The sequence below is a fragment of the Cutaneotrichosporon oleaginosum genome (assembly GCF_008065305.1).
Source record: "Cutaneotrichosporon oleaginosum strain ATCC 20508 chromosome Unknown ATCC20508_contig01, whole genome shotgun sequence".
In the NCBI taxonomy this organism is placed as follows: domain Eukaryota; kingdom Fungi; phylum Basidiomycota; class Tremellomycetes; order Trichosporonales; family Trichosporonaceae; genus Cutaneotrichosporon; species Cutaneotrichosporon oleaginosum.
Genome location: NW_027072170.1, coordinates 980,383 through 1,005,717, shown reverse-complemented (window position 1 = coordinate 1,005,717; position 25,335 = coordinate 980,383). Strand labels below are relative to the sequence as shown.

Sequence of the window (25,335 nt, the reverse complement as noted above, 5' to 3'; positions counted from 1 at the left end):
TGTCCAGTGCCATGCACCCATCGTACTCTTGTTGCATTTTACCCTTTTGCCACCCGAAATTGCCTCCGTCCACCGTCATCTGTCACTCCACCGAACAACATCACCAGAAGTCATTCCGCTACATCATTCATCATCTCATGTCGAGCGCCACGCTGAAGTTCGGAGCCTCGTTCAAAAAGGTGGACGGCACTCTGTCGGTCACCTCGACGCACATCACGTGGAACCCGGCTCCGGCGGGGGCAATGGACAGGCAGCACCAGGCACTGAACCGAGTGATAAGTGGGTAGAACGCAGAAGTGAAGCTCATACAAGACATGCTTGCGAGCAAGGCCGGCTCAGCCCGCACGTCGTTGAAGCTCGTGTTCAAGGACGACATTCCCGCGGGCGGCCTCCTGTTCACCTTCACGGGACCGAACAAGGACGTGGACCGGCAGGCGGTGCAGGACCGCCTGATTCCGTACGTGAGCGCGAATCGCGCACCCGGCGGCACGGCGGCGCCCGCCCCAAACCCCGCCGTGGCGGCGGTAGCGTCCGCGTCCACTCCGACGAGCACCCCCGGCTCCCCCGCCCCCGGAACGCCAGGGACGCCGGCGAGCATCGCGCGCAAGCGCAAGGCCGACGAAATGACGCCTGCGGACGCCGAGGCGCGGCGGCGCATGAACAAGGTCCGCGAGCGCGTGCTCCGCAGCAATCCTACACTGCAAGTCCTGCACCGTGAGCTTGTGCTCGGCCAAAAGATCACGGAGGAGGAGTTTTGGGACGGCAAGCAGCGCCAGGCGCTGCTCAAGTCCGAGGAACTGGCGTATGCGCAGCGGCCGGGCCGGCCCTCGCGCCTGCTTGACGACCGTTATGATTTGAGCGGGGACAAGCGCAACGAGACGTTCCGCGGCGGTACCGGTGTAGGCTTGAAGAAAGTCGAGAGCGGGCCGAGCGTCATCAACCTCACGAAAGAGCTTACGCGGGAAATCTTCGAGGAGTTCCCGGTCGTACAGGACGCCTACTTCAAGAACGTGCCGCGCATCAGCGAGAGCGAGTTCTGGACACGCTACTTCTCCAGCACGTTGTGGGAGCGGCATCGCGCCAGTGTGCGCAAGACAGCGCTGGACGAGGGTTCGCGCCGCAAGGACGACATCTTCGATGCCTATCTCGAGGACCCCGACTGGGGTGAGAGGAGCGTGAGGAACTATGCTGACTGGCAGAGATCCAGCCGCGGAAGAAGATGCCCGACTCAGTCGAGAAGTATCTCGACCTCGCAGCGACCGAGGAAGATCACGGCGACTCGAGCACGATCCGCGACGTGACCATGCAGGCTGGCAAGGAGCGGTCGAGTCTCCCCCTTATCCGCCGATTCAACCAGCACAGCGAGAAGTTGCTGCGCGCCGGGCGCCAAGACCCCATCTCCCTAACGCCCTCGTCCGAGATATATGAGCAGATCGACATGACCGACCTGCATGCGCCAGCCGCGCCAGCCGTCATCCCGCTCGAGGTGGTAGACGCGACGACCGACGACAAGGGCGGGCCGCGCGGCATTCTCCCTGGCCGCGCCGACGCCGACCTGCTTGCAATGGCTAACGCCGAGGCAGCGCGCATCGCGTCCTGGGACGCAGACTTCCCCTCTGTCTGCCTTCCTAATCCCGAGCCGACAAAGGGTGGCCCCGGCCCCGGCACGAAGGAGTACGACGCATACGCGTACCAGCGCGATACACAGTTTATCGCGCAACGCGTCGTGCGCGATATGCACAACGCAAGTAATGCCGAGGACGCCGTCTATCGTAAGTCCCGAGCCTGCACGCGCTAACTCCAGCCAATCTGCCCCAGAAGATAGTGGACGACATGCGCTCGTGCCATAACGCAGCATCTGAGTTTCTACGGCAGTACTGGGCTGCCGTGCTCCCTCCAGCGGCTGGGACGCTCGCGACTAACCATACACCGGCGATGCGCGCCGCGCGCGCGGCGAAGATGGCCAAGTACCTCGAGGGAACGGAGGGTAAGGTCGAGGCCATTGTGATGACGGCGCAGATGGAGAAGGCGGACCCGGCACGCGTACGCGCCGCCTTGGCACCGACGCTCGGCGCTGTTGCCGTCGCGCTCAGGCGCGAGAAGGCACGCGTAGCTAAGGGGTAGCGTCCATCAGAATCGGGCGAGTGGGCCGGGAGGAAGAGGGATCAGGGCATTTGTGTATCACAACATCGAGGAGCAGATGGTTGATGTAACTGTATCATAATTCATGCTCCAGCTGTGTCAAGCCGCGGTGAGATTGCCAGTGTGAAGGGAGACATAGAAGCGGGGCAGGCGTGGCCGAAGCTCCGATCCATTCCCCGACTGTGGATACTTCCCCTCGTCGCATCTGCCAATCGCGGATGATGATGTCGAAACCTGCAAAAGGGAAGCCTTGGTGGGGTCCCATGCTTCTTGTGTACACTGTGAGGGAGTCGAACCCCCGCCGCGTCGATGGCAACGACGCATGATACCGTTTCACCAACAGTGTTGACGAATGATATTGCTGGGATTTTCTCACTCATTTGGAATCAATAATCGTCGCTACGTGCTTCGTGCATTCCACTGACCGCGGCGAGAACACACTGCCAGTCGAGTCTCAGACCGAAGACGGGGCCAAGAGCTAACAGAAAGTAACTCCGTTAGTCCCGGGCCATTGTGATGAATGAGAAGAGGGGTCTTCATGCAGAACAACTAGACTTCCGATTCCTCGTTCGGTTCTCATCTCTAAAACTACAAACGCTGGTCGGCCGGCATGAACTTCATGGCTTGCCGCACGCCCAGGTCGGCTAGAACCTCCTCGGCTCCCCCGAGAATGGCATCAAACTTGCGCGTACGCCCGATCTGCTCGACGAAGCGGCCCATGCCAGTCTTGGTCAGGCCACGCCCGCCAAAGATTGCGGTAGCGTCGTCCGCCACTTCCGCAAGAATCTTGGTACTGTTAAGCTTGAGGAACGCAATTGGGCCAGCCAGGTGCTTGCTCTGTTCCTTGTAGCTCATGTTGCACATTTGATAGCACGTCGTCTCCAGAAGCGCCTGGGCGGCCTCGGTCTTGTGAATCATGCTGGCGAGCCTGTGCGTCAGTATTCTGTACTCGAGGAAGCGTTGCTCTACGAAATCCGTCCTCCGATCACTCACTTCTGGCGGATGACAGGCTGGGCAAGAAGTGGCTTGCCGCTAACCTCACGCTGTGATGCCCAAAGGAGGCACTCCTCGACGGCCTTGCGAGCGTAACGAACGGTCTGACAAGAAATCATAAAGCGCTCGTGGTTGAAGTTCGCGAGGATGACACGAAGGCCGTCATTCTCCGGGCCGATCATGTTCTCGTTCGGGATCTCCACGTTGTCGAACGTGACATACGCTGTACCAGCAGTCTGTCCGTACGAAGTCTTGATCTGCTTCGTCTCGACGCCCTCGCACCGCGGCACGAGGAACATGGTGAGGTGCTTGCCTGTGCGTGCTCCGACGGAGAAGTAGTCTGCATTGGTCCCACCCGTGATCCACTTCTTAGTGCCGTTGATGATCCATCCGCTCCCATCCTCCTTCTTCGTCGCTGTACAGCGCAGGCCGGCCACGTCCGAGCCAGCGAACGCTTCTGTGATGGCCAGCACAAGAAGTTTGTGCCCGTCGAGCACCTCGTTCGTGATCTTGGTGCGCAAGGGCTCTTTGGCGTAGTTCATGATTGGTGGGAGACCAATTACCATGTGCCCCTGACACCCGTCAATGTAGCCGCGCCCGCCCACAAGAGCAAGCTCTTGGTTGACGACCAGCTCGTGGAAGTAGTCAAACTCCTCGCCCTTGACGGCACCGTCCATAATATTGCGCCCATGGAGGTGCTCGCCAGGTCCCATACGCATCCTGTTCATTCCGTTTGCCGCCATCGCGTCCAGTACGTGCTTGCTCGGCCGTTTGCCATTCTCCTCGCACATCTGCCCATCGGGCGCCACTACTTCTGTAATGAACTTGCGCATGGCTGAGGTTAGCGAGGTTGATGACGTTGGCGACTGAGAGTGCGCCCCATATCCACGCACCTTTCTGTAGCCTCCTGTGCGAGTCATTGTAGTAAGGGCTTTTGAACGCAGGCTGCAGCCACTGGGGCTCGGCGTAGGGTACGCGCGACAGGTCGTCTGGCTTGGGAGCGCGAATCTTGGCCTTCTCGCCCTCGATCTGTCCGATTCTGAGGCGCTGATACTGCGGCTTAAGGAGGACCTCATGGCGATGAAGCGCGAAGAACACAGTCGTTGCATCTTTGCCGGCAACGTCAGAGTCGAGGAGCACGCCCGGGCCACCGGGATGCAGCCGGGCAAACTTTGATACGTCGAACACGTAGGTGTCGATGATAATCCAGAGATCGCCAGCCTTGTTGTGCTGCTTGTCAGCGCTTCTGATACATACAATGGCAGCAGGCGTTGGAGAGAATGGGGCATGTCGTCCACCCGCTGGGCCCCTGTTGCGGGAAGACGTCGACACACCTTGGCAACCTCATCCCGCGTGAGTGACTTCAGCGTCTTCGCTGGTGCCGTGGACATTGTTCTCAGTAACGAGATTCGGTGATGAGATAGCTGGGAGACACGGCCACCGCCCGACTGTCGTGATCATTTATCCATCAATCTCATAGACTGCCCGACCGGCGACAAACCGATTGATGACGCTGGGGCCGGATACCCGTGATACCGGGCGGACCGCGGACGAGTATGGTCCGTTCATGCCGTCCAGTGCGCGCGGCTGTATTGCAGGTAAGGAACTGTGACGAGAGGCACGCAAGCCAACGAGACGATGTCAGTTACGCGATCAAGCGGAAGACGAACTGGGGTCTCCGCCAATCCCGTTCCCGATCTATCCGCGGAATTCACCGCCCCGATCTGCCTCCACCTCGATGTTGCCGTGACAGCTATTGGTGATAGTGGCAGGTTGTCTGATCGTCTGAAACCATGAGGCCCGGTCTGGTGTGCGTGTGACCACCTGATGTCCGTTGACTCACCCTCTGCATCAGCATTGTTGCCTGTCGCCATTCAAAGTCATAGGCTTGTTACGCATCGTTAAACTGACGGGCTCTGCCATCTCCTTAGTCATAACATTGCTAGGTATACATCCGGGGAGATGGTGCTAAACAACGAGAGGCTGAGATCAGAGGTTGGGTAAGTACTTCTTCTGATCCTGCTGTGAGCTTAATTCCGTCCATGTAGCTCACCCATGGTTCATCGCTCTTGCCATACGGCCGCGGAGGACGCTTGTGGGCAGCGATCTCGTTCGCCATAATTTCGCCCCTGCCGCGAGCTGCAGTCAGCGCGCTGTAGACCTAAACGCACGCAGTGGGAAGACGATGCCAAGTTCGAAGTTATTTATCTTGTGTCAGCTATATCACACAGCAAACTGCTGTCCAGGTCGTTGAGACTAATGCGAGAGCGAGCTGCGGGCAGGCCATGGTATCACTTACATTCAGTGTCGGAGGCGAATTCTTGAAATTGAGTGTACCCTTTATTCAGCGAGGAAACACGACCGCGAAGCTCACCCACGCCGATGGAGAGAAATTATGACTTCCAACGTAAACCCAGCCACCAACGCCTTCATTCTCAGTGACGATATCGTCCGCCTTGCGCTTGCCGAGGTTTGTCGCCGCCGTGCTGAACCCGAGACCAGAAGAACTTGGTTCGAACAGGGCGATGAGCATCTGAGCTAGTCAGTGTCTGGGAAACGATATATAGTGCGTACCTTGGTGTGCATCAAGACCCCTCCACGCTTCGAGTTCGCATCATGGAACAGCGACCTTGTTCGGTCGGAGAAGGCTGAGCCGCAAAACATTGTACCCCCGCCCTGAGGTCAGCCCGGATCAATGTCACCGCTCACTGGTCGCCCATTGATACTGGTATCCACGGTGGCGAGGCTAGGGAATACAACCTTGAGTGGTGGCCATGTGACAGCCTTGCCGGACCGTGCGATGCTCGCCAGGTCCTTGCCATTGCACAGCTGATAGAAGTAGCTGTACCAATCGAGGCTGTATTTTCCCAGCGATGAACCCTATCGTCAGTCGAATCAAAGGACGGGTGACTGACCTGGTATTCGGCAACAACCTTCTCGTCCTTGCGTGGGTGCCAGCCCTCCTCCGCCAGAATCTTCCCCAGACGGCAAATTCCGTACTTGGACATCTCCTTGAACCCAGTATGGGTGCCAGCAATGCTCATGACTAGGCGGACCTGTACGCGGCTCCAGTCATACTTCTTGAAGTCCTCGAAATGCGCGCTGTCGGAGATGGGGATGCATTTGCCCCGTGGGTGGCGCTCAATCTGCCACTTCAGCGCCTTGTACACCTTGAAATGAGCAAAGAGGTGACGGAACTGGTCGGGAAAGTCAGGCAGTGCAGGGTCTGGCGCCGTGGTTGATCCAAGTGTCTGGCCCTTTGGCAAGAAATCCTGAATAAAAACTGTCTGAATGTCAGTCGAACTTGTGCAACCGTACATTTTCAATCAGCTCCCAGTCATAGTCCACCATGTTGGCCGTCATGATTGAGACACGAAGGCGGCCTGTCTTGAACCAGATCTGCGATGAGCAGAGCCCTTTTTCGGTTCTCGAAACGTACCCAGGCAAACTTCATGTGCTCGGAACCCATCTTGCCGTCCATGTTGGGATACACCTGAACCTCGCCGTTCTCGAGAGGCCTAAGCTTGCCAGCCATTCTCCGTCGCTCAAACTGGTCGTTCACGGGTGGTCGCAGGATTCGAATAGTCGGACACAGGTCGGGCCGTGGCATGAACGTCTCAATCCAATCAGGATCCCAGCAGTAAGCCGACACGATAACGAGTACTATCTGGTCGCACTGGAGACGTCAGTAATGCCGTGACTCGAGACCGACCTTGCCGAAAACGTCTTGTGGACTGAAAGTGCGTTCTGTCGTGGAAGAGCCGATCTGTAGACGCACGTGACGAAGCTCGCCATCGAGGTAGTATTCTCCGGCGTCGTCGGTGGGAAAAGGACCCATTGACTGAAGTGGATGGTTCGAGAGCCGTGCAGTACCAGTCCGCTGGGTGGGCCTAGGCCCCCTCGGCGCATCTGCTTGCTGGCCTGCAGGAGTCTGGACACTACGACTTCCCGACCGCATAGCTTGGCGCGCTAGACGTTCACGTTCAAGCTGGGCGCGATCTATTCCTAAAGCTTGTAGTCCGCCGGCAACGGGCTTGTCTGCCTCCTCCTTCGGTTGAGGACTGGGGCGGGCTGATGAAGTGGTGGTTGAAGGGGCTTTGGAGCTCGGCCCGACGGTCGCCGCACGCTTTGCTTCTCGTTCACGAATTTGTCTTTCGCGAGACGCGGCACGAGAGGCTTGGTATGCTGCGTTGGCTCGCTCCATTTCCGCATCCGAGTCGTCATCTAAAGGTTCATTTGGGAGGGATGCAGCGATTGCACTCATGGTTAGTCAATAGCTGGGGCATCACTCACGCAGCTAACGCTTTCCTCTCCTCGTCTGGCGTTTCTTCCCGACGCCGCTTGGCTGGACGCTCCTCCACCGGTGCGGCATGTGCGCGTTGCAGGCCATCGTCGTCATCATCGTCACTGTCTATCACAATGGGCTGGGTTTCGCTTCCTTGAGCCTCCTTGAATTCCTTAGCCGACAGGGCAATGGCCCTCCAGTGTTAGCTGAAGATTCGTAACGGAGTTACCTGGCGAGCTCTGCGTCTTCCTCCGCCTGCGAAGACCTGCTCGGTGCTGCAATGCTTGGCCCAGCCGTGCGCCACGTTCGCCATGCCGCCCTTCCATCAGCTCGACTCTGGGCAAAACTCACTTGCGCAACTCTCCCATATCAACTCCAGAGTCTGGATCAAAAGATCCAAAGGTCTCGAGGACGTACTCGTCGAAGTCGTCGTTGCTGCCTGGGCGAGGAACAGGCCCGCGGTCACGAGAATCACGCGCCATCTGGTCGCTGCACCGTCAGTGCCAGAGTTCTCCATCCGAATCTGGGGCGTCATCCTTACCGCGCAAGCATTTCCATCATCCGTCGTTCAGCGTCGTTTGCCATGGTTGGATGATTGTCAGGAGGGAAGGGGCCGAGATGAAGGAGTACTGCGATGGCATCAGACTGGACCTGATGGGTGGAGGTCAGCGGAATCAGATTCTTGTTATGAACAGGTGACGCGACTGGAGTGGACGGCGCGTCTGGTGCCTGAATGTGGTGGGTAATGGAGGTATGGTCGCGTCGCTCACCTTGACTTCAATTCATCCATCTCATCCATCTCATCCGCTCCATCCATCAGATACAGGGCAATCCAGACGGGTAACTCGCTTTGGCCGACAGCCATCAACATCCTTTTGCTGCCAGACGATACCCGCGGCCATGGTTTGTGTGGGCCGAAGCAGCAGGCTGACGCGTAGCACATCAAAACAATTACCATTCAAGGCTTTAAGTCATATCGTGACCAAGTCGCCATCGACCCTTTCTCGTGCGCGTACTTTTGACAAGGACTAACCCCAGACCCCGGCACAATGTGGTGGTAGGGCGCAACGGAAGCGGAAAGTCCAACTTCTTTGCTGGTGATGTTGGCTCATGTGCCCCACTGACATGCAGCTATCCGTTTCGTGCTCTCTGACGCGTACACCACGCTCTCGCGTGACGAGCGCCAGCGTCTTTTACACGAGGGAACAAGCACAACGACTACTTTATCGGCCTATGTCGAGATTGTTTTCGACAGTGAAGTCGCGGCCTGGACACTGCTGACCCCAGATGCCGACGGCCGCTTCCCCACAGGCCAGCCCGAGCTTCATCTTCGCCGTACTATCGGTCTGAAAAAAGACGAGTACTCCCTCGATCGCAAAAGTGTTACCAAGGCGGAAGTCATGAATCTTCTGGAGAGCGCCGGTTTCTCAAGGAGTAACCCGTACTATATTGTGCCACAGGGACGAGTGAGTCGCTTGCGCTCGGTGTGTATTGACGCACGTAGATCACTCATCTTACCAACATTTCGGAGAAAGACCGTCTAAACCTCCTCAAAGAGGTTGCAGGAACAAAGGTGTACGAGCAGAAGCGCGCCGAGTCGACGCGCATCATGGAGGACACGGACAGCAAGCGCGACAAGATCAACGACCTCCTGGCCAACATCGAAACGCGCCTGGCTGAGCTTGAGACGGAGAAGAATGAGCTCAAAGAGTTCCAGAGCCTTGACCGCGACCGCCGTTGCCTCGAGTATTCGCTACAGCAGCGCGAGCTGGACGATATCACGGCTGCGCTCGACCAGCTGGAGGAGGACCGCTCAAATGGTCACCACGAGATCAACGAGCAAGAGAAGGCTCTCTACGAGCTGGAGGCTCGTATCAAGGTGAGTCGCTTCAGAGAGTAAACTGACTTCAGAAAATGGAGGATGAGCTCACCCGAAGCAAGCACTCGCACTCGACTTTGAGCATCGCGCTCCAGCAGTACGAATTTGAGATGGAGGACCTCGTCCGCACGAAAACCGAAGTCGAGTGCATCGTCGCCGACTTTGCGCAGGCGAGCGAGAGTAACGAGACCCGGCGACTAGAGACCATCGAACAGCTCGAGTCGCTAGAGAGACGAGTAAAGCGTACCACCGATAGGCTTGCCGAGCTGAACGCCGCTCTGGAGGAGCGCATCGCGGAGGAGCGAGCTGCTAAGGATTTGTGGGTCACTATTGTCGAGTTAATCTAACTTTTTCAGGCTGGACACCACTCAGTCACGTCTGCAAGTGTTGTATGCCAAACAGGGCCGGACGCGCCAGTTCCGCTCTAAGGCTGAGCGTGACGCATATTTGACCAACGAGATCAAGAGCCTCGACTCGTACGAGAAGCAGCAACAAAAGATCATTTCCGATCGTGAGCGGGACGTACAGGGGGCCAAGGAGCATCTCGAGGATGTTTCTGCGCGTTCTGCCGAGCAGCAGGATTACGAGGAGGGGCAGCGTGAGACTCTGAAGAGGATGAGCGAGCAGCAGAGCAAGCTTAAGATTGACCTCGACGGCATGAAGGAGAAGCGCAAGTGAGCACAGCGTTATCTTGTCTTTGGCCAGTGACTGACATGTAGGGAGCTGTGGCGTGAGGATGGCAAGCTTTCACAGTCCGCCACAAATGCCAAGAACGAGCTGGACAATGCGCAGCGACTGCTACAGGGCATGATGGACAAGGACACGAGCAATGGCCTGCGTTCTGTTCGCAGCGTCGCTAGGCGACTTGGCCTTGAGGGTGTCTATGGCCCGCTGTACGAGCTCTTCGAGGTCTCAGATAAGTATAAGACGGCTGTGGAAACGGTGGCAGGAACAAGGTGAGCCTCAGAGCTTTGGGAACTCGCTGACCCTAGCCTCTTCCATGTTGTTGTCGACAACGATGACACTGCATCGCGCCTGATTGACGCGATGAACAAGGAAAGAAGTGGTCGCGTTACCTTCATGCCCCTCAACCGCCTCAAAAGCGTCAACGTCCAGTACCCGAAAGCGAACGACGCTGTGCCGTTGATTTCCAAATTGACATACGACCGCGCTTATCAGATGGCCTTTGAGCAGGTCTTTGGACGCACAGTCGTCTGCTCTGACCTGGCCACTGCAGCCCAGTATACCCGTAGCCATGGTCTCAACGGAGTAACTGACTCTGGTGACAGGGTGGATCGCAAAGGTGCCCTGACCGGAGGTTATCACGACAACCGGCGCTCGCGTCTTGATATCGTCAAGCAGGTAAAGCGCTGGAGCGAGGAATATGAACGCGATGCAACGCGCCACACCGAAGTCAAGGACGGTCTCGCCAAACTGGAGCAGCAGATCTCTCAGGCGATGGGTGAGATACAGCGAATCGATGCCAAGCGCAAGGCGATGGTTGAAGACCGCGGACACCAGGCGCGCCAAGTCAATTGGATGTTGCGGGAAGTTGAACAGGCGCGGCAGCGCCTCGCCCGCCTAGAGGGATCTCTGGCGGACGATGAGGCAAACCTCAAGGCCGCCTCGGCCAAAAAGGCTGCTTTGGAGGAGGAACTTAAGACCCCGCTCCAGCAGCAGTTGTCGCCTGCCGAGGTACAGGAACTGGAGACATTATCCAAGGCCGCCGAACAGCAAAAGCAGGCTCTGTTGGAGGCTTCCCAGAAACGGCAGCAGGTTAGCCAATTCGCAAGACATTGCTAACTATATCAGATGGCCTCTGAGCGCAGCGAGCTGGAAATTGAGCTTACAGAGAATCTCCGTCGCCGTCGCAATCAGCTGCGCGCAAAGCTCGACGATCTTGACGGCGCATCTGGCTCTGGTGTCATCAATGCGGGCGAGGTGGAACAGCGCAAGGCGGAGCTCGGCAGCGTTTCACGGTCAATCGAAACGTTGTCAGCGCAAATTCAAAGCACAGAGGAGGAGCTCGAGGCCCTTGCGACAACCATTTCTGAGCAGCAGGCTAAACTCGAGGAGCTTCACAACGAGGCCAACGACGTCACACGCGCCATGCTTCGCATCCAGAAAAGTCAAGAGCGGTACCTCAGCAAGAAGCAGACCCTTGACAACCGTAAGGAGGAATGCGAGGTAGCCATTCGTGATCTGGGCGTCCTCCCGGACGAGGCGTTCACCAAATACACGGGTGACAAGTACATGTCGGCCAGCGGCATGGAGAAGTTGGTCAAGCTGTTGCACAAGGTCAACGACGGACTCAAGAAGTTTGCGCATGTTAACAAAAAGGCGTTTGAGCAGTACAGCAACTTCACCAAGCAGCGCGACGAGCTTATTGCGCGTCGCGAGGAGCTCGACCAGTCGGCCGACTCCATCCAAGACCTCATCGACACCCTTGATCAACGCAAGGACGAGGCGATCGAGCGCACGTTCAAGCAAGTGTCCAAGTACTTTGAGGAGGTCTTCGAGCTGCTGGTGCCGGCTGGCCGGGGACGGCTCATCATGCAGAAGCGGACCGACACCTACGTGGACGAGGAGAGTGAGCGGCAGGCGGAGAAGAACGGCAAAAGCGAGATTGACAGCTACACGGGCGTTTCGATCAAGGTGTCGTTCAACTCAAAGGAAGACGAAGGACAACGCATCTCGCAGCTATCGGGTGGGCAGAAGTCACTCGTCGCTCTCGCGACCGTGTTCGCAATTCAGAAGTGCGACCCGGCTCCATTCTACCTCTTTGACGAAATCGACGCCAATCTGGACACCCAGTACCGCACGGCGGTGGCCAACATGATTCACACGCTGAGCGACTCGGCGCAGTTTATCACCACCACCTTCCGCAGCGAAATGCTCGTGAACGCGGACAAATTCTACGGCGTCTACTTTGACAAGCAGAAGGTGTCGACAATTCAGACCATCACGCAGGAGGAGGCACAGAAGTTTATCGACACGGCAGCAGGCATGACGTAGGCATGTTTGCTGGGTAAGTACCTCTCGGCTGTCTCCTAGACTGGCGTGTAACAGTACATGTTGTAGTAGATGAACAATGCTTGGCTCGATATCTATGACTATCTAAATGCACCGCGGCCACAAGCCCGGCCCGACGAGCTCGGCTACACCGCCCTCCTCGAATGCGCCGCGCATCCAGTCACGCACGTCCTCGACCTCGAGACCGGCCACTCGGACCATCCCGCAAACTTCGCTAAGGGGAGAGTAGGACCACAACAGTCCCGGGGCGCGCGGGACCTGGAACTGGCTCGTTGCGTCGCCGAGCGCATCAAGATGTGCGCGCAGGCGCGCAAACTGCGGCCCATACACAAGAACTGTTGCGTAGACGTGGTATGGTGCGAGGCGGCGGGCGGTGGGCGACAGCGAGTCGCCCGTGTGCTTTCCATTGTCGAGGATCATGCGCTCTCGCGCGAGGACGCGATTACCAAAGACGAGCTCATTGGTGGACGCGTAGTACTCCATGGCCCAGTACTCCTCCTCGGCCTTGCCCCAGTCACTCTTGACGTCTGCATCTTGCGCGGCAGCGTCCGTCCAGCGCGACTTGGGCTTTCCAGCCCGCTGTCCGTCCGGGAAGCGCTCGGCCCACGGCCGGAGCTCTGGGCGCCCGACGGGGCGGTCCCCACGGCCAGAGTTGATCCAGTCGAGGAGGAGCACGCTGCCCGTTCCATCTTCTGGCAGACAGACCCGTTGGGCCTGGACGTACCGGCTCCCTCGGAACGGGCTCAGTGCATCTGGGAGAAGCACAAATGTCCCGCCACTCCCCAGAGTAACATGCATGCGCTGCCGGACAGATGGCGCCTCTGCACCCTGCTTCACGGCAGCTGCCAGGGCAGGAGAGATACCGTGCGCGGCGGGTCGCAGCCCGCGGCGGTGCTTGTAAACTTTCGTGCTGCCTTGCGTGCGCATTACCAGCACCTGTCCCGCGTCAACGGTGCACGCGAGCTGCACACAATCGCCGGAGACCAGGCCTCCGCCGTACGCGAGAGTGTAGAGAAGTGCAACATTTGCAGGCTGTGATGGGAGCGGGCGCGGGGCAAGGAGCTTGAGCGGGTACGAGGCGTGGTTCGTGATGAAGTAGGCGCGTGGCGACCGCGGCGGGCCGGAGAGGTGGACGTGTCCAGTGCCGGGCGGAAGATTGGGCGAGGCAGGCGAAAGGGACGACCGGGGCCGGACTTTGGAGATGTCATCAGCGCGCGCCCCATTCTCTACGACGGCGGCACTCCCGCGGCCATCTGTCGCCCTGCCGTATACGCCCTGTTCACGGGTGTCGTCAATCGCGGTGGGAGGGCGCTCAGTGGCGCCACCGGCTCCGATGCCCGATTCCGGCTGTGCTCCAAACGCCGCCTTTTCTTTGGCCTTGGCCTGAGTGTGGTCGCCATTTGTGCTCTTGCTCGCACTGGTACATGCACTTGATCGTGGGGATCGACCGCGGCGGTCGCCGCGGAGGGTTTGATCGCTATGGCTGTGGGATGGCGTCGTCGTGCCCATGGGACCGGCGGCCGCCTCGAGGGTCATTCTAACACGGGCGCGTGGGACGAGATTTTGTGAGATGTGAGATGTAAGATGGAAGAACGCGATGAACGACAAAGAGGTAGAGACAAGCCAGTGAGCATGGCGGAGGTGGAAAGTGGAGGTTGTTGACGAGTGAGAGGCCGCGATAGTGCGGGTTATCTGCGGCCTATGGTATGCTGCATACACGTTCGGGTGGAAATACTGTAGTATATAATGAAGCCTAATGAACGTCTTATAAGTGACGCTATTCTGTCCCCCAACTCTTCAGGAAGTGGGGCAGTACTTTGGAGCCGGAGGTCGCCCGCCGCAGAATGCATGAGTCACAATTGAGAACTGGGGTGGAGTCGAGACATGCAATCGGCCGAGGCACGTCACCTGGCACGGTCGGCACGAATGGCCGTCCGCCCCGCCCAAACCGCCCGACGCGCACGGAGCTCATCGATGATTGCCACCGCCGGGTCGCGCTGGTCACTGGCACGCGTGGCACGGCCAACTTGTTCCTTGGCCCTTGGACCTTGGACCTGTGGCCTCTGGACCTCGCCACCCCGTTACTTGTTACAACTGTCGTCCAGCTCATCACTCTCGACTCCCCTTGCAACGCCCAAGCGAGAAAGTTTGATCAGCATGTCTCAGTCGCCGATAGGCCCATGGCCGCCGATTGAGAGCATCTGGGCTCAGGCGAAGGCGCTCCTGGGCATACTGGGCGAGCTGGCCAGCAACGAGGGGTCGGGGCAAGCCGACAAGAGCAAGTCGGGAGTGCCTGCGTCATACAAAGCCACCTCCCTGACAATAATGTCCGTTCCAGCTATTCCAGCTGTACCCAAACAGTCGGTCGCGCCTGGCTATGCTGGCCATGGGGACTCGGCCGCGTCCGCCTCTGACCGCTCACATGAATCATCCACGCCACTCACTCTCTCCATCCTACCACTCGTCTTCTCCATCTCCCCTCAGCGCTGCCCCCTCGGCCCAGTAGACCACCTCGACCCCTCGTGCCCACTCCCCCCTCCCTCCGCTCCCCTCACACGCTCTCCGTGTCGCCGCCTCGCCGCTTCCCCGCTTCACTTCTGGCTATCCACTCGCACTCACCCTCCCACTTCCACTTCCACTTCCACTTCCCCTTCCGCTCCTACTCCTCCGAAACCACCCCATCCGGCTCGGCCCGCGCGGCAACGGTGTAGCCCATACACGGCACGGTTACACCCCTTCTTGTTCCCATCCACAAGCCCGGGCCCGACCTTCCGAGCTGCGGAACAAGTCACATTAGCGCGCCCCTCGTCCCTACTCTGGTTAACTTTCCGTGTCACTGGCAAGTCGCGTCCACTCCCCGGCAGGCCTCAAAAGAGCCTTCCTTCCTCGTCGTTGGTTTCTTCATTACCCACTGTCGAGATGGCCAGCAAACAGGATATCCCGGTCATCATTCACAACGGCAAGCGCGGTCTTCTCACAATCGAGGATGGCCGCCTCGACGTCCTGCAGCTGAGCGCAGATGGGAGGCGTAAGCAGGCTTTTCGGCCGAGCTGACAATCTAGCGCCCAAACAACTGCTATCCGCTCCAGTGCGCCTCCTGTTGCGGGCCGTTCTTGGGCCCGCGCCAACCGGCGTCCCAACCTCGCCTACCCGCAAGTCTGACTGCGAGTCTCTGGATGGCGCGAAGCGCATCCTCGACATTCATGCGCTGGTCCAGAAGGGCGCCAAAAGTTCCCACCTTCACTACACAAAGATACGCATGCTCGTCGAGCCTCGGCACTTTGCAGACGCCGAGCAATGGGTCGACCAGCTCATGGCCGCTGCCTATCCCGGTAAGTTCATTGAAATGCAATGGTGTTCGGCGACCGAACAGCCGGGCGTGCGGAACATAGGTCTTCCTCCTGGTCCCTGCGACCTCTATGCGGAGAGATTAGCGGGGTGAACGTTCGCTCTGGCGCTGCAGCCGCCAAAGAAGGCCGTGCATGGGCGCAGACGCACTCCGTCGACTTCAAGCTTTGCTGACATCAGTTACAAAGCCCTACCGCCGTGTGCTGCTCCTCGTCAATCCCGTCGGCGGGAAGGGCAAGGGCATGGTTATCGCTAAGCATACGATCATTCCCATTCTCGAGGCGGCAGGATGCAAGGTTGACATGCGCGAGACACGATACCGTTACCACGCCGAGGAGATCTGCAAGGAAGCCGACCTGTCTAAGGTAGAGTGAGTGATACAGCCAGCAGCGATTAGCGAGATCAGCTTGCGCCTAATCAACCATGCTAATGCTAGCGTGATTGCTGTCGCCTCGGGTGACGGAGGATACTACGAGGCGTTCAATGGTTTGGCTGGGCGACCTGACGGGCGCAAGGCCCTGCGCACGCCCATTGCGCCGCTTCCGACGGGTTCGGCGTGTGCAGCGTGTACAAACCTTTTTGGGCCCAAGGACAACTTCAACGTCGCTCTGGCCACTCTCAACGTTATCAAGGGACAGCCCATGCCGATCGATCTCCAGTCCGTTGTGTTGTTGCCTTCGCGTGAGCGCCGTGTCTCGTTTCTCAGCGTGGCTCTGGGTCTCATGGTCGACCTTGACCTTGGTACGGAGAACCTTCGATGGATGGGCGACTCCCGATTCGTGTATGGCTACATTCGCGGTGTGGTGCAAAGCAAGTCCTGCAAGGCGCGTATCACTCTTGACATTGTGGAAGACGACAAGGAGAAGATGGCACGAGAGGCACGAGAGGCTGCTCTCGCAGAGCGTGGAACGCGGACACTGGGCGGAGGCACAGATCCCCTTCAGTTAATCCGCGGCGTTCAGTCACTGTCAGTTGCCAGCCAGGCCGTCGCTAAGGGTGATGCGTACGGTGACGGGCACACACCCAGCAGCAGTCGCAAGACTTCGGACTCGCCGGAGACTCCTCATGTGCCAGGACAGAACAGCCATGCAGAGGGAAATGAGTCCAGCAGTACAGCTCTGATGAACGGCAGCGCTCATCCCGCAACCGAAGCTTTGCCGCCCGTCGGATTGGTCAAGCCCACCAGCTCTTGGACCACGGTAGATTCGAGTGAGAGAGGGCGTCGTGCCTCCAAATCGGCTGCTTCGAACAAGTGGCAGGCAGGTGACTCTCTACTGTTTCTCTAGTGAGTTCACTCCCCGCACCCGCTGACGCCAAGTGCTGGCCTCATGCCGTACCCTAGTCGCGACCTCAATCAGTGGCCTGTTGCCCGCGCTGGGTCGGGTGTGATCGATATAGTGCTGCAGCGAACCGCGGCGCGCTCTACTCTGCTATCGCAGGCGTCGGTGGGCCATACCGGTGACCCGTACTGGCTGGAGAGCATGTGCTACTACAAGGTGCGCGCGTATACTGTTGAAAACCTGGACAAGGAGAAGCAGCCCTTGTTCACAGTGGACGGCGAGGCGTTCGAGTGGGACAGCTTCCATGTGGAGGTGCTTCCGCGCGCGGCGACACTTCTAGCTCTCGATGGGCATTACTACCAGGGCGAGTTTGTGGAGCAGGCTCCCAGTGTAGGAGCAGGTAAGGCTAAGAAGTAGATCAAGTCGACAACTCCGGTGCTCTTATATGCATATACTTCCTAATGCGTGCGTCATGCACCCTTGAGCGGATACTTGAGCCTCTCGAGCTTATCGAGCTCAACGTCATTAGACCGCTCTGCACGGCGCTGAAGCTCAACGCTGAACGCGAGAAGCTCAGGCAGCGCGGCGCGCAGCAGCTCGGTGATGGGCACTTGGCCGATCTGAAGCACGAAGCTGATGCCGAATAACAGAAGCTGCCCAAGCACTACGAGGTGATGATACCCCGCCACTTGAGGGCCGAGGACAGGCAGCCGCTCCGGCGTCACTGAGAAGGGAATGAGAAGAGTTTGGGCGAGTGCAACGAGCTTGAGCAAGGCCGGGGCGCCTGATCCAGCTCTCGCGTACCTGTACAGCTGGCGAATGAAGCTGGTGTCAGCTTGGAGCGGAAGCGGTAAAGATTGAGGCACGGAAACCTCAAGGCAAGATTCAGCAGGCCTCTGAGGTAAAAGACCAGGACACGGCACCGAGTGGCCATCACTCATCACTCACACGACGAAACACACCAAGACCAATGCGTCCAAGTACATCCGTCCCGTCTCCTTATCCCGCTCGGCCTTCTTGCGCAGCGCATTGATCTCGGCCTCCTGCTCTATCCGTCAGCTTGAAAATTCCTGATGAAGCGTTTGCAATGCCTGGCCTATCCATCTATCCGCCATGGCGGCTCCACAACCTCACAGGCAAATCGACGTACTCACCCTCCTCGCTGATCGGCCGCACTGCCGTCAGCTACTCTATCGTGCTATCCAAACACACCGTCCTCCTCCTCCTCCTCCCTCTTAACCTGTTTGGTCGTGCGCCTTCGTGGTGGCATGATTTCGCGTACTGATGAACAGAGCCACCTCGATCCGGGACTTCGTCAACACTCGATCACCTCCACCAGACGGGATGGCGGACAACGTCCAATCTCCGTACCGGAAGCAAATCGCAACGCTGACTGTCGCTCGCTGGCTGTCGCGTCGCAAGCGTCATCGAAGTCGAACAACATACTCGGAACATCACTGTCGCGACTCGTCTGTCGACCTTCGTCTTCTCCCTCTTCGCACTCAGCCGCTTCAAGAGCAGCTCTTCCGTCTTATCTTCGTCAACGCGGAGCTCAACATTATGTCGCGCTCTTACGACCGTGGTGGGTACTTCGCTCTCTAAGCCCCCTGGAACAGTCTCCTCTTGAATCCACTCCATCACGATTTCACGCGCGTCGTCCCAGGAGCTCTCCTCCGTTGTGCGCCTAGCTGACACCAGCTCTTACGGTCTTCTCACCTGATGGACACGTATGTTTGCTGACTGGCTCCGACTACGGAGTTACTGGAAACTAACCTGCAGCTGTTCCAGGTCGAGTATGCTCTCGAGGCAGTGCGCCGCGGAACTGCTGCTGTGAGTTGCATTATGGACCTCTCGGAAGAAGCCTTCAGCTGACTTCAGGTTGGTGTGCGAGGCAAGTCGTGTGTCGTGCTCGGCGTCGAGAAGAAATCGACGCTGCAGCTTCAGGACCCCAGGACGGTGCGCAAGGTCGCCATGCTCGATGACCACATCTGCATTGCCTTTGCTGGTGAGTACAGCCACCCAAGGCTGACAAGGTGAGGGGAGGCTCAGCACAGCGGATCAGCCAGCCTTGCAGGGTTGTGCAGCCGTGACCTTGCCTTCCCTCATCTCGCGGTTGAGAACCAATTATGCTGACACCAGGCCTCACTGCCGACGGTCGTATCCTTATCGACAAGGCGCGCGTCGAGTGCCAGTCCCACCGCCTGACGGTTGAGGACCCTGTCACCGTTGAGTACATCACCAAGCACGTCGCCGGAATCCAGCAGCGGTATACTCAGTCCGGTGGTGTGAGGCCATTCGGGATTTCGACGCTCATCGTCGGCTTCGACCCCAACGACACCAAGCCCCATCTCTTCATGACTGAGCCCAGCGGTATCTACTCAGCGTGGAAGGTGCGTTGCCTCGCATTACCCGTGGATCGCTACTCACCCGCAGGCTTGCGCCATAGGACGTGCATCCAAGACGGTGCGTGAGTTCCTCGAGAAGAACTACACCGAGAATCTGGAGCGCGCGGACACCATCAAGCTTGCCGTTAAGTCTTTGCTTGAGGTCGTGCAGACGGGCGCCAAGAACATCGAGATCTCGGTTATGGAGCGCTACGGCGTTGTGCGGGTGAGTACAACGAAGCGGACGGATACGGGAGACGGTGTGTCTTCAGAAGTGGAACTCTTTAAGGTGGTCTCGTTCCACGCAAGCATATGTCGCGATCGGCTTCCCCTCAGAGTATTGGTGAACCACCCAATTCTGAGTACAACTAGCCCTCCGCCACGTGGTTGGGTCGCGATGTGTCGAGGATCCATAAGACAAAAAATGTGCATAAAACTGACATACAGAGCCTGGAGCAGTCAGAGATCGAGGCCATCGTCGCTGGCATCGAGGCCGAGAAGGAGGCTGAGGCGGAGCGCAAGCGTGCACGTCTCGCGGCAACTCAGGCGGGCCAGGCATCCATGTTTGCGAGCGCCTTCTCGGGTGCCGCGACCGGTACGAGCACGCCTGGTGGCCCAGGAGGGGCGGGCGGAGCGACCGCTCCAGGCGAGGAAAGCGGCGTGCAGTAGACGTAGGGTGAGCAGGTGCCACCGAGCGGGGCGATAGACTTAAGATGTGACCATTAGCAGAATATGCTCAGTGTCAGGCCACTTGCGACGCGAGTCCGGATGACGCCCGTGATGTCATTAGCTGTCGAGACCGAGGCCGAAAGCGACGGCGTAGTTCCGGACGTGTGGCCGAGCGCTCGTTATAGTGGTATGATGGTGACGTCGTCAATCTCACGTAGTCTGCCGTTGACCCCCGCACCCCCGCCACCAGTTTCGATCTGCCCACGTATCCATTGCTCATCCTTCTCGCTCCTCCAGCAAGCTGACATGGCGCAGGCGCTAATATGAGCTCTTTAAAGGCGTGTTTCGACTGACTCACTTCTCTCACCTCCCCGTTCAGCAGCCTTCTGTGTACCACTACTGACTTCGTCTGCAAGTCCCGCCACCCTCTCACTCGCCGCACACTAAGTTGAGCGCATCCCCCCGCCTTTACACACGCACACTTGAACATCGCCACTCACCACAATTTGCTCGAAGGCTCGCCATGGGTGACTGGGTAAGTGCTGTGCTCTTCGCTTCTCGCCGGTCCTGCCAGACCCCCCGGCCTACTCCGTTTCCCCGATGGCGCCGGCTTCGACTTCAGCAACGACCACAACTCCACATTCAGCAACGACAATGTCCTGCCCGCACACGCCGCGCTGCCCTCTTGTCCCCTGTCTCGTACATCTGGGTGCTCCCCACCTCCCGCCGCTCGTCACGCCCCTCTTCGGTCCACTTGCTCAGCCCATTGCCACCCCCGCTTGGCCTCAGCCCCCACGCACTCGTGTCGTTGTCGACTGGCCGCGCCCCCCTACCTCTCCCTTTGCCTGGTATCAAACCACAACTACCACTACCACCACCACTTGGGTGCTATGGCGCTCTACTGACTCAAAGATCGACCGCCTCCGCAGGCTCCAGCCCGTCTTCTTGGCTATAACTGCTGTCTTTGCAGTTGTAGAGGGCTGCATCACCGCCTACCTCGTAGCACGCAACAATGAGTAGGTCATGGATCACTCGGCGGCTTGGGTCCAAACAGTACTAACAGCAGCCACGACTCATGGCAAAGCAGCTCGTTCCGCGACCGCACGAAGTTCCTTCTGTTCGCTTCGTGGTGGACAGTCGTCTTCAACGTCACGTACATCGTCCTATTCTATGAGGCTGCTGGAAGCTGGGTCTCGAGTGTCCTCTCAAACCTTGTCTACGTCTGCGTCACGTGAGTTCTTACGGGACGATCTACATGGGAGCCCGCTCACATCAGATGGATATTCTGGCTATGTGGCGCCGCGGCGTTCACCCAGGCAATCGGCGGCGGCGAGCGCTGTAACAAGGACACCACTCTCCTGCACTGTGGCCAGAATGTCGCTACGGAAGCTTTCGCATGGATCCAGTTCATCCTGTTCGCCTTCTTCTTTGCTGGCATGTGCCTCATCGCTGGAACCACAACGCGCCGTGGCGACAAACTCTCAACGCCCATCGCGATCGTCTAACCAACTCGATCCACACCACCTTGTCACCTAGAATCTGCTGTACTCCCCAACTCAATCCCATATAATGATGCAATGCACCCGTGTAGACTGCTATGGCCACGCCTCCAGTCTCGGCCGCGTAGTGTATTCCCGCTTCAGGCCGCGGGCGGCAATAACCTCGGCCGGCATGCAGTACAGTGGGTCCACATCCTTCAGGCCGGGATATCCGAGCAGACTAAGGCCGGCGAGTCCAAAGACGGTATGGAACACGTCGACCCAATCCCCCGGCCTGTCAGCAATGCCTCCGTCCTCGGTGTCCTTCTGTCAGCGGCATACACTTGCGCCAACTCACTTGCGCCCCAAGGATGAACGAAATAAGCTTGTCGCGATTGATCCAGTGCAGCTTGCCGATGATACTCAGCGCCGCCAGGTTCCACCACGAGTAGCATACGTCCTCAAGCTTCTCGGGGCGCCCGTTCAGTCCGCCGTTGGGCAGTTGCCGCTCGCTCAACCACCACCCAAGGAGGTCGCGGTCGACGCGGTCGAGTTCGCCCAGTATTGCGAGAGCAGCGACGCACACCCAGACTGCGGTTAGCGCGCATCGAAGAGGCAGCGAGAGGAGTGGCTGGCGACTCGCAACCCCCGACTCACCTTGTGCGCCATGGCTCTCGGCTCCTGGCTCGGCACCGAAAGCGCCGTCAAAGTTCATGCTACGCACAATATTGTCCAGCACTAGCTCACGTCCCTTGCCACCATGCGCGGCTTCAAGGGCATCGAGTCGCCCTAGAAGCGAGAGTGCCGACACTAGGATATAGGAAAACCGCGTATCCCGTTCGCCGAACTCGTCTCCTGCCACGCGGCCGTCCGCCCCAACCAGGGAAATGAGGACTGGTGTCAGTTACCACAAGCGCAATCCGTAGCTGAGATAGAAGTAGGGGTGCGGCTCAGACTCACACGCCACGACGCGCTGTGCGTCCACTCGCTCCAGTGCGTCCTGCATGATCAACACCTGCAGCGCGCTCAGTGTCGCATGGATGTGCGCATCATGCCCTGGGTGCGCTCCGAAGGCGCCAGCTGACTCGTCCCAGCACGCCATCACGTATTCAATCATCGCGTCGCGAGGAAGCGCGTCCTTGTGCCCCATGATACACAGGGCTGTTAGGCCCCAGTAAACGCCGTTGAGGCGGAGGTGTTCAGTCAGGTGGTAGGCCAGATCCTTCTTCTCCCCGTCAGCTGGCATAGCACAAAGCGAGCCGCATGTCAAGAGCACACACCTCATCAAGCTGCTGGATGTACTTTACGTGCAGTGGCACATCAAGGGGCAGAGGTTCAGTCATGGTCGATGGTGGGTGGCAATTAACGATGTCGTGGATCGTTGATGTATCCGAACCGAAACAGTCCATGTATGGTGGAGGTGGAGGTCAATTTGGTTCCGGAGGTGGCACTCCAAAGCCACAACACAGTCATCGAACCACCCTCAAGGTCGAGGATAGGTGTCCATCAGATCTCAGCGTGCACGCACAAACAACATTGTTGACGTGCATACACTCAGATTCAAAACAAAAGGTTAAGCACATTGTTCCTCCTAGCCGACTCGAACGACTGACCTCGACATAGCCTGGCCAATGATGGCTTCAGGGTACTAGTGTCGCGCTCTACCAACTGAGCTAAGGAGGATTGCACGGTGCCGTCGCGTTCTGAGAGACTCAGCTCTCTCCGTCCCTCTGCTATGCTCATTCAAATTGCTCTATCCCTTCCATCCGGATCTGCCTCTCGCCACATGTGGACCTCTCTGCTCGTCTCGCACCGGCAGCTACTTACTGTTTAAATGGCCAAACAATACAATGAACTCGTACAAGTCTTTCTACCTTCATCCCCATTTCCTCACCCATCCGCACTCGAGGCAGCTCCAGTAACTCATCTCGCGCGGGCCTGCTCCGCAGAACTCGCACCACCATGCGCCCATCGTTGCTGTGTTCGGCACCGGGCGTGCATGTGCACAGGCTTCACATTGAGAGGCTGAGATGGGATTGATGAGGGTGCATGTGTTGCAAGACCATGTTGCTGACAAGGCAGGGGCGGCGCGGCCGGAAGAGGAGGCGGTGGCATCGGGCTTTCTTGTGCCGCCCATGCCCGTAGCAGTGTTCTTGTTACCGTTCTGTGGAGCCGACGGAGATGAACTGTTTGCGCTCCGGCTCGACTCGGGAGTGACAGGAAAGGGCTTACCCGGATCGCTTGGCGCCGACCCGAGGCGAGAGGTCGGTGGCGCGCTAGTCGGCAAGTCTGTCCTGCTGCAGAGCGAGGCGGAGCCAGATCTCGCCGCCAAAGCATCATGAACCCTAGACGTGCTAATACGAGCTGCGTGCTGCACGTCCTCTGGAAAATAATCGTCAATGACAATCGGGGCCTCAGCAGTGCCCGGAACTGCCTCGCCCAGTACACGCTTGCGTCCGTGCTTGGCCTCTGTCTGCCGTGCTGTGTCCTCGCTTGTCGCTTCGACGACCACGCTCTCTTCCTGCGCTATGCGCGCCTCCTCCTCAGCCTCCTTCGTATCCACCTTACACGTCTTGTCGTCATTCTGCCGGCGTTGAGCCGCCTCTGCGACGATTTCGCGCATGCTCTTCCCCGCGGTCCTGGAACCGCCGAGCACGCCGCCTCGTCCCATGACTCTTTGCTGCTGCAGCCGCTTCTCTGCGGCGGCGAGCCCCTTCCTCCGCCCCTCGTACTCGTTCACCCGCATTCCCTGCAGCCTGTTCCCGTCCGAGTGGAAGCCCTCGCCAGTGTACCCTTTTCGCCTAAGGTCGTAATATTCCTCCTCAAGTTCGGCGAGGGACTTGTAGAACGAGGCATCGTGTGGGCCATGGACGATGTGCGTCAGCTGAAGTCAGCTTCGATAGGAGGTCTGGCTTACCTCATGCAACATGACGAGGACAAGCTGCTCCAGGTCGTAAAACCCCGATGGATTATCAGGCGGCCGCAGTCGTAAGTTGATGCGCTGACCCCGGTTGATGTTGATACCAAGCAACGCCGGGTTGGCGGGAAAGAACTGCTGTCAGTGAAGCTCGATGACAAAACTTACCTCGCCGAGGACGCCAACTTTCCAACCACGCTTCTTCATGATGGGCTTAACCTGGCTTGCAATCTTCTCGAGCAAGGGTCTGGAATCAGCTCCATGAAGTGCCATTGCGCCATGGCGAAGCCACTCACGTCGCCTCCGAGGCATTTGGCCGTCCCGGGAGGTGTGCAAACTTGCCGATGAGTGACATAGTGACTGGGTAATATTGCAGTTACGAGTCAAAGAGGTGGAAGAGAGCTGAATGCGGGGAAGGGATCATGCTGTAGCATAAATATAATGAACGCTTTGTCAGCGTCGAGGATGAGCAGGATATCTGGATGATTCACCTCCACCCTCACGATCGTCCTGTAGGAGCGGAACCAGATTATTGCGATGTCAAAACACGATACCAGGGTAGTGGAGGTACATGACGCAATTCGCCCCAGGGGGTCGGTATGTGTCTCGGTGACGCGTCTTCCCGCATCCAACGTTGTTCATCTCTCGCTTCTCCATCTCATCGCAGTTGCGATTCCTGCAGAATGAAGTACAGAGACCTAGCGATCAAATTCCTGCGAGTTCTTTTATGCGAGTCCCGCTGTAATCTAATGGGAGGGGGGCGAGGGGTGAGAGACACGCAAAGCTGGGTGGCGTCGATTGATCCAGGTTCTCCTGAACATCACGTGACCTTACCCCGCGCCTCGGTCTTGCTGTGTTGCCTACGTCGACGCCAAGGAGACCTTATAGGGGTCAGTCACTATTGCCGCAAACACATTCAATCGACAT

The 25,335-nt window shown here is 58.3% G+C and overlaps 10 protein-coding genes across 10 annotated transcripts; 4 read left to right on the top strand and 6 right to left on the bottom strand.

Annotated features, from left to right (window-relative positions):
• Nucleotides 1-137: 137 nt before the first annotated feature.
• Nucleotides 138-2,124, top strand: COLE_00420 (uncharacterized protein; the record flags this gene model as incomplete). Its single annotated transcript, XM_018424127.2, has 4 exons — nt 138-279; nt 313-1,164; nt 1,200-1,772; nt 1,805-2,124. The coding sequence occupies 4 exons, from the start codon at nt 138-140 to the stop codon at nt 2,122-2,124; spliced, it is 1,887 nt and encodes a 628-aa protein (XP_018276397.1).
• A 606-nt stretch (nt 2,125-2,730) lies between these two features.
• COLE_00419 (uncharacterized protein) lies at nt 2,731-4,526 on the bottom strand (the record flags this gene model as incomplete). Its single annotated transcript, XM_018425833.2, has 4 exons — nt 2,731-3,070; nt 3,136-3,970; nt 4,029-4,365; nt 4,470-4,526. 4 exons carry the CDS (start codon nt 4,524-4,526, stop codon nt 2,731-2,733), a joined length of 1,569 nt encoding a protein of 522 aa, XP_018276396.1.
• Nucleotides 4,527-5,124: 598 nt separating this feature from the next.
• COLE_00418 (uncharacterized protein) lies at nt 5,125-8,005 on the bottom strand (the record flags this gene model as incomplete). The annotated part of the gene is made up of 15 exons (XM_018426922.2): nt 5,125-5,154; nt 5,189-5,274; nt 5,307-5,343; nt 5,435-5,473; nt 5,510-5,668; nt 5,710-5,811; nt 5,845-6,015; nt 6,051-6,422; nt 6,454-6,534; nt 6,575-6,811; nt 6,848-7,394; nt 7,429-7,614; nt 7,650-7,739; nt 7,772-7,909; nt 7,962-8,005. 15 exons carry the CDS (start codon nt 8,003-8,005, stop codon nt 5,125-5,127), a joined length of 2,319 nt encoding a protein of 772 aa, XP_018276395.1.
• A 4,411-nt stretch (nt 8,006-12,416) lies between these two features.
• On the bottom strand, nt 12,417-13,841 carry COLE_00417 (uncharacterized protein; the record flags this gene model as incomplete). The annotated part of the gene is made up of 2 exons (XM_018420017.3): nt 12,417-12,836; nt 12,963-13,841. 2 exons carry the CDS (start codon nt 13,839-13,841, stop codon nt 12,417-12,419), a joined length of 1,299 nt encoding a protein of 432 aa, XP_018276393.2.
• A 648-nt stretch (nt 13,842-14,489) lies between these two features.
• On the top strand, nt 14,490-17,377 carry COLE_00416 (uncharacterized protein; the record flags this gene model as incomplete). The annotated part of the gene is made up of 5 exons (XM_018424126.2): nt 14,490-15,360; nt 15,395-15,664; nt 15,861-16,050; nt 16,117-16,965; nt 16,999-17,377. The coding sequence occupies 5 exons, from the start codon at nt 14,490-14,492 to the stop codon at nt 17,375-17,377; spliced, it is 2,559 nt and encodes an 852-aa protein (XP_018276392.1).
• A 53-nt stretch (nt 17,378-17,430) lies between these two features.
• COLE_00415 (uncharacterized protein) lies at nt 17,431-17,946 on the bottom strand (the record flags this gene model as incomplete). Its single annotated transcript, XM_018425546.2, has 2 exons — nt 17,431-17,785; nt 17,909-17,946. The coding sequence occupies 2 exons, from the start codon at nt 17,944-17,946 to the stop codon at nt 17,431-17,433; spliced, it is 393 nt and encodes a 130-aa protein (XP_018276391.2).
• Nucleotides 17,947-18,520: 574 nt separating this feature from the next.
• Nucleotides 18,521-20,013, top strand: COLE_00414 (uncharacterized protein; the record flags this gene model as incomplete). The annotated part of the gene is made up of 7 exons (XM_018421529.2): nt 18,521-18,542; nt 18,659-18,687; nt 18,740-18,790; nt 18,839-18,965; nt 19,100-19,350; nt 19,394-19,570; nt 19,792-20,013. 7 exons carry the CDS (start codon nt 18,521-18,523, stop codon nt 20,011-20,013), a joined length of 879 nt encoding a protein of 292 aa, XP_018276390.1.
• A 654-nt stretch (nt 20,014-20,667) lies between these two features.
• On the top strand, nt 20,668-21,518 carry COLE_00413 (uncharacterized protein; the record flags this gene model as incomplete). The annotated part of the gene is made up of 3 exons (XM_018424125.2): nt 20,668-21,029; nt 21,080-21,244; nt 21,290-21,518. The coding sequence occupies 3 exons, from the start codon at nt 20,668-20,670 to the stop codon at nt 21,516-21,518; spliced, it is 756 nt and encodes a 251-aa protein (XP_018276389.1).
• Nucleotides 21,519-21,608: 90 nt separating this feature from the next.
• COLE_00412 (uncharacterized protein) lies at nt 21,609-22,834 on the bottom strand (the record flags this gene model as incomplete). The annotated part of the gene is made up of 5 exons (XM_018425024.1): nt 21,609-21,815; nt 21,850-22,082; nt 22,149-22,385; nt 22,452-22,719; nt 22,772-22,834. 5 exons carry the CDS (start codon nt 22,832-22,834, stop codon nt 21,609-21,611), a joined length of 1,008 nt encoding a protein of 335 aa, XP_018276388.1.
• Nucleotides 22,835-23,367: 533 nt separating this feature from the next.
• On the bottom strand, nt 23,368-24,763 carry COLE_00411 (uncharacterized protein; the record flags this gene model as incomplete). Its single annotated transcript, XM_018424124.2, has 4 exons — nt 23,368-24,375; nt 24,409-24,543; nt 24,577-24,655; nt 24,705-24,763. The coding sequence occupies 4 exons, from the start codon at nt 24,761-24,763 to the stop codon at nt 23,368-23,370; spliced, it is 1,281 nt and encodes a 426-aa protein (XP_018276387.1).
• Nucleotides 24,764-25,335: the final 572 nt, after the last annotated feature.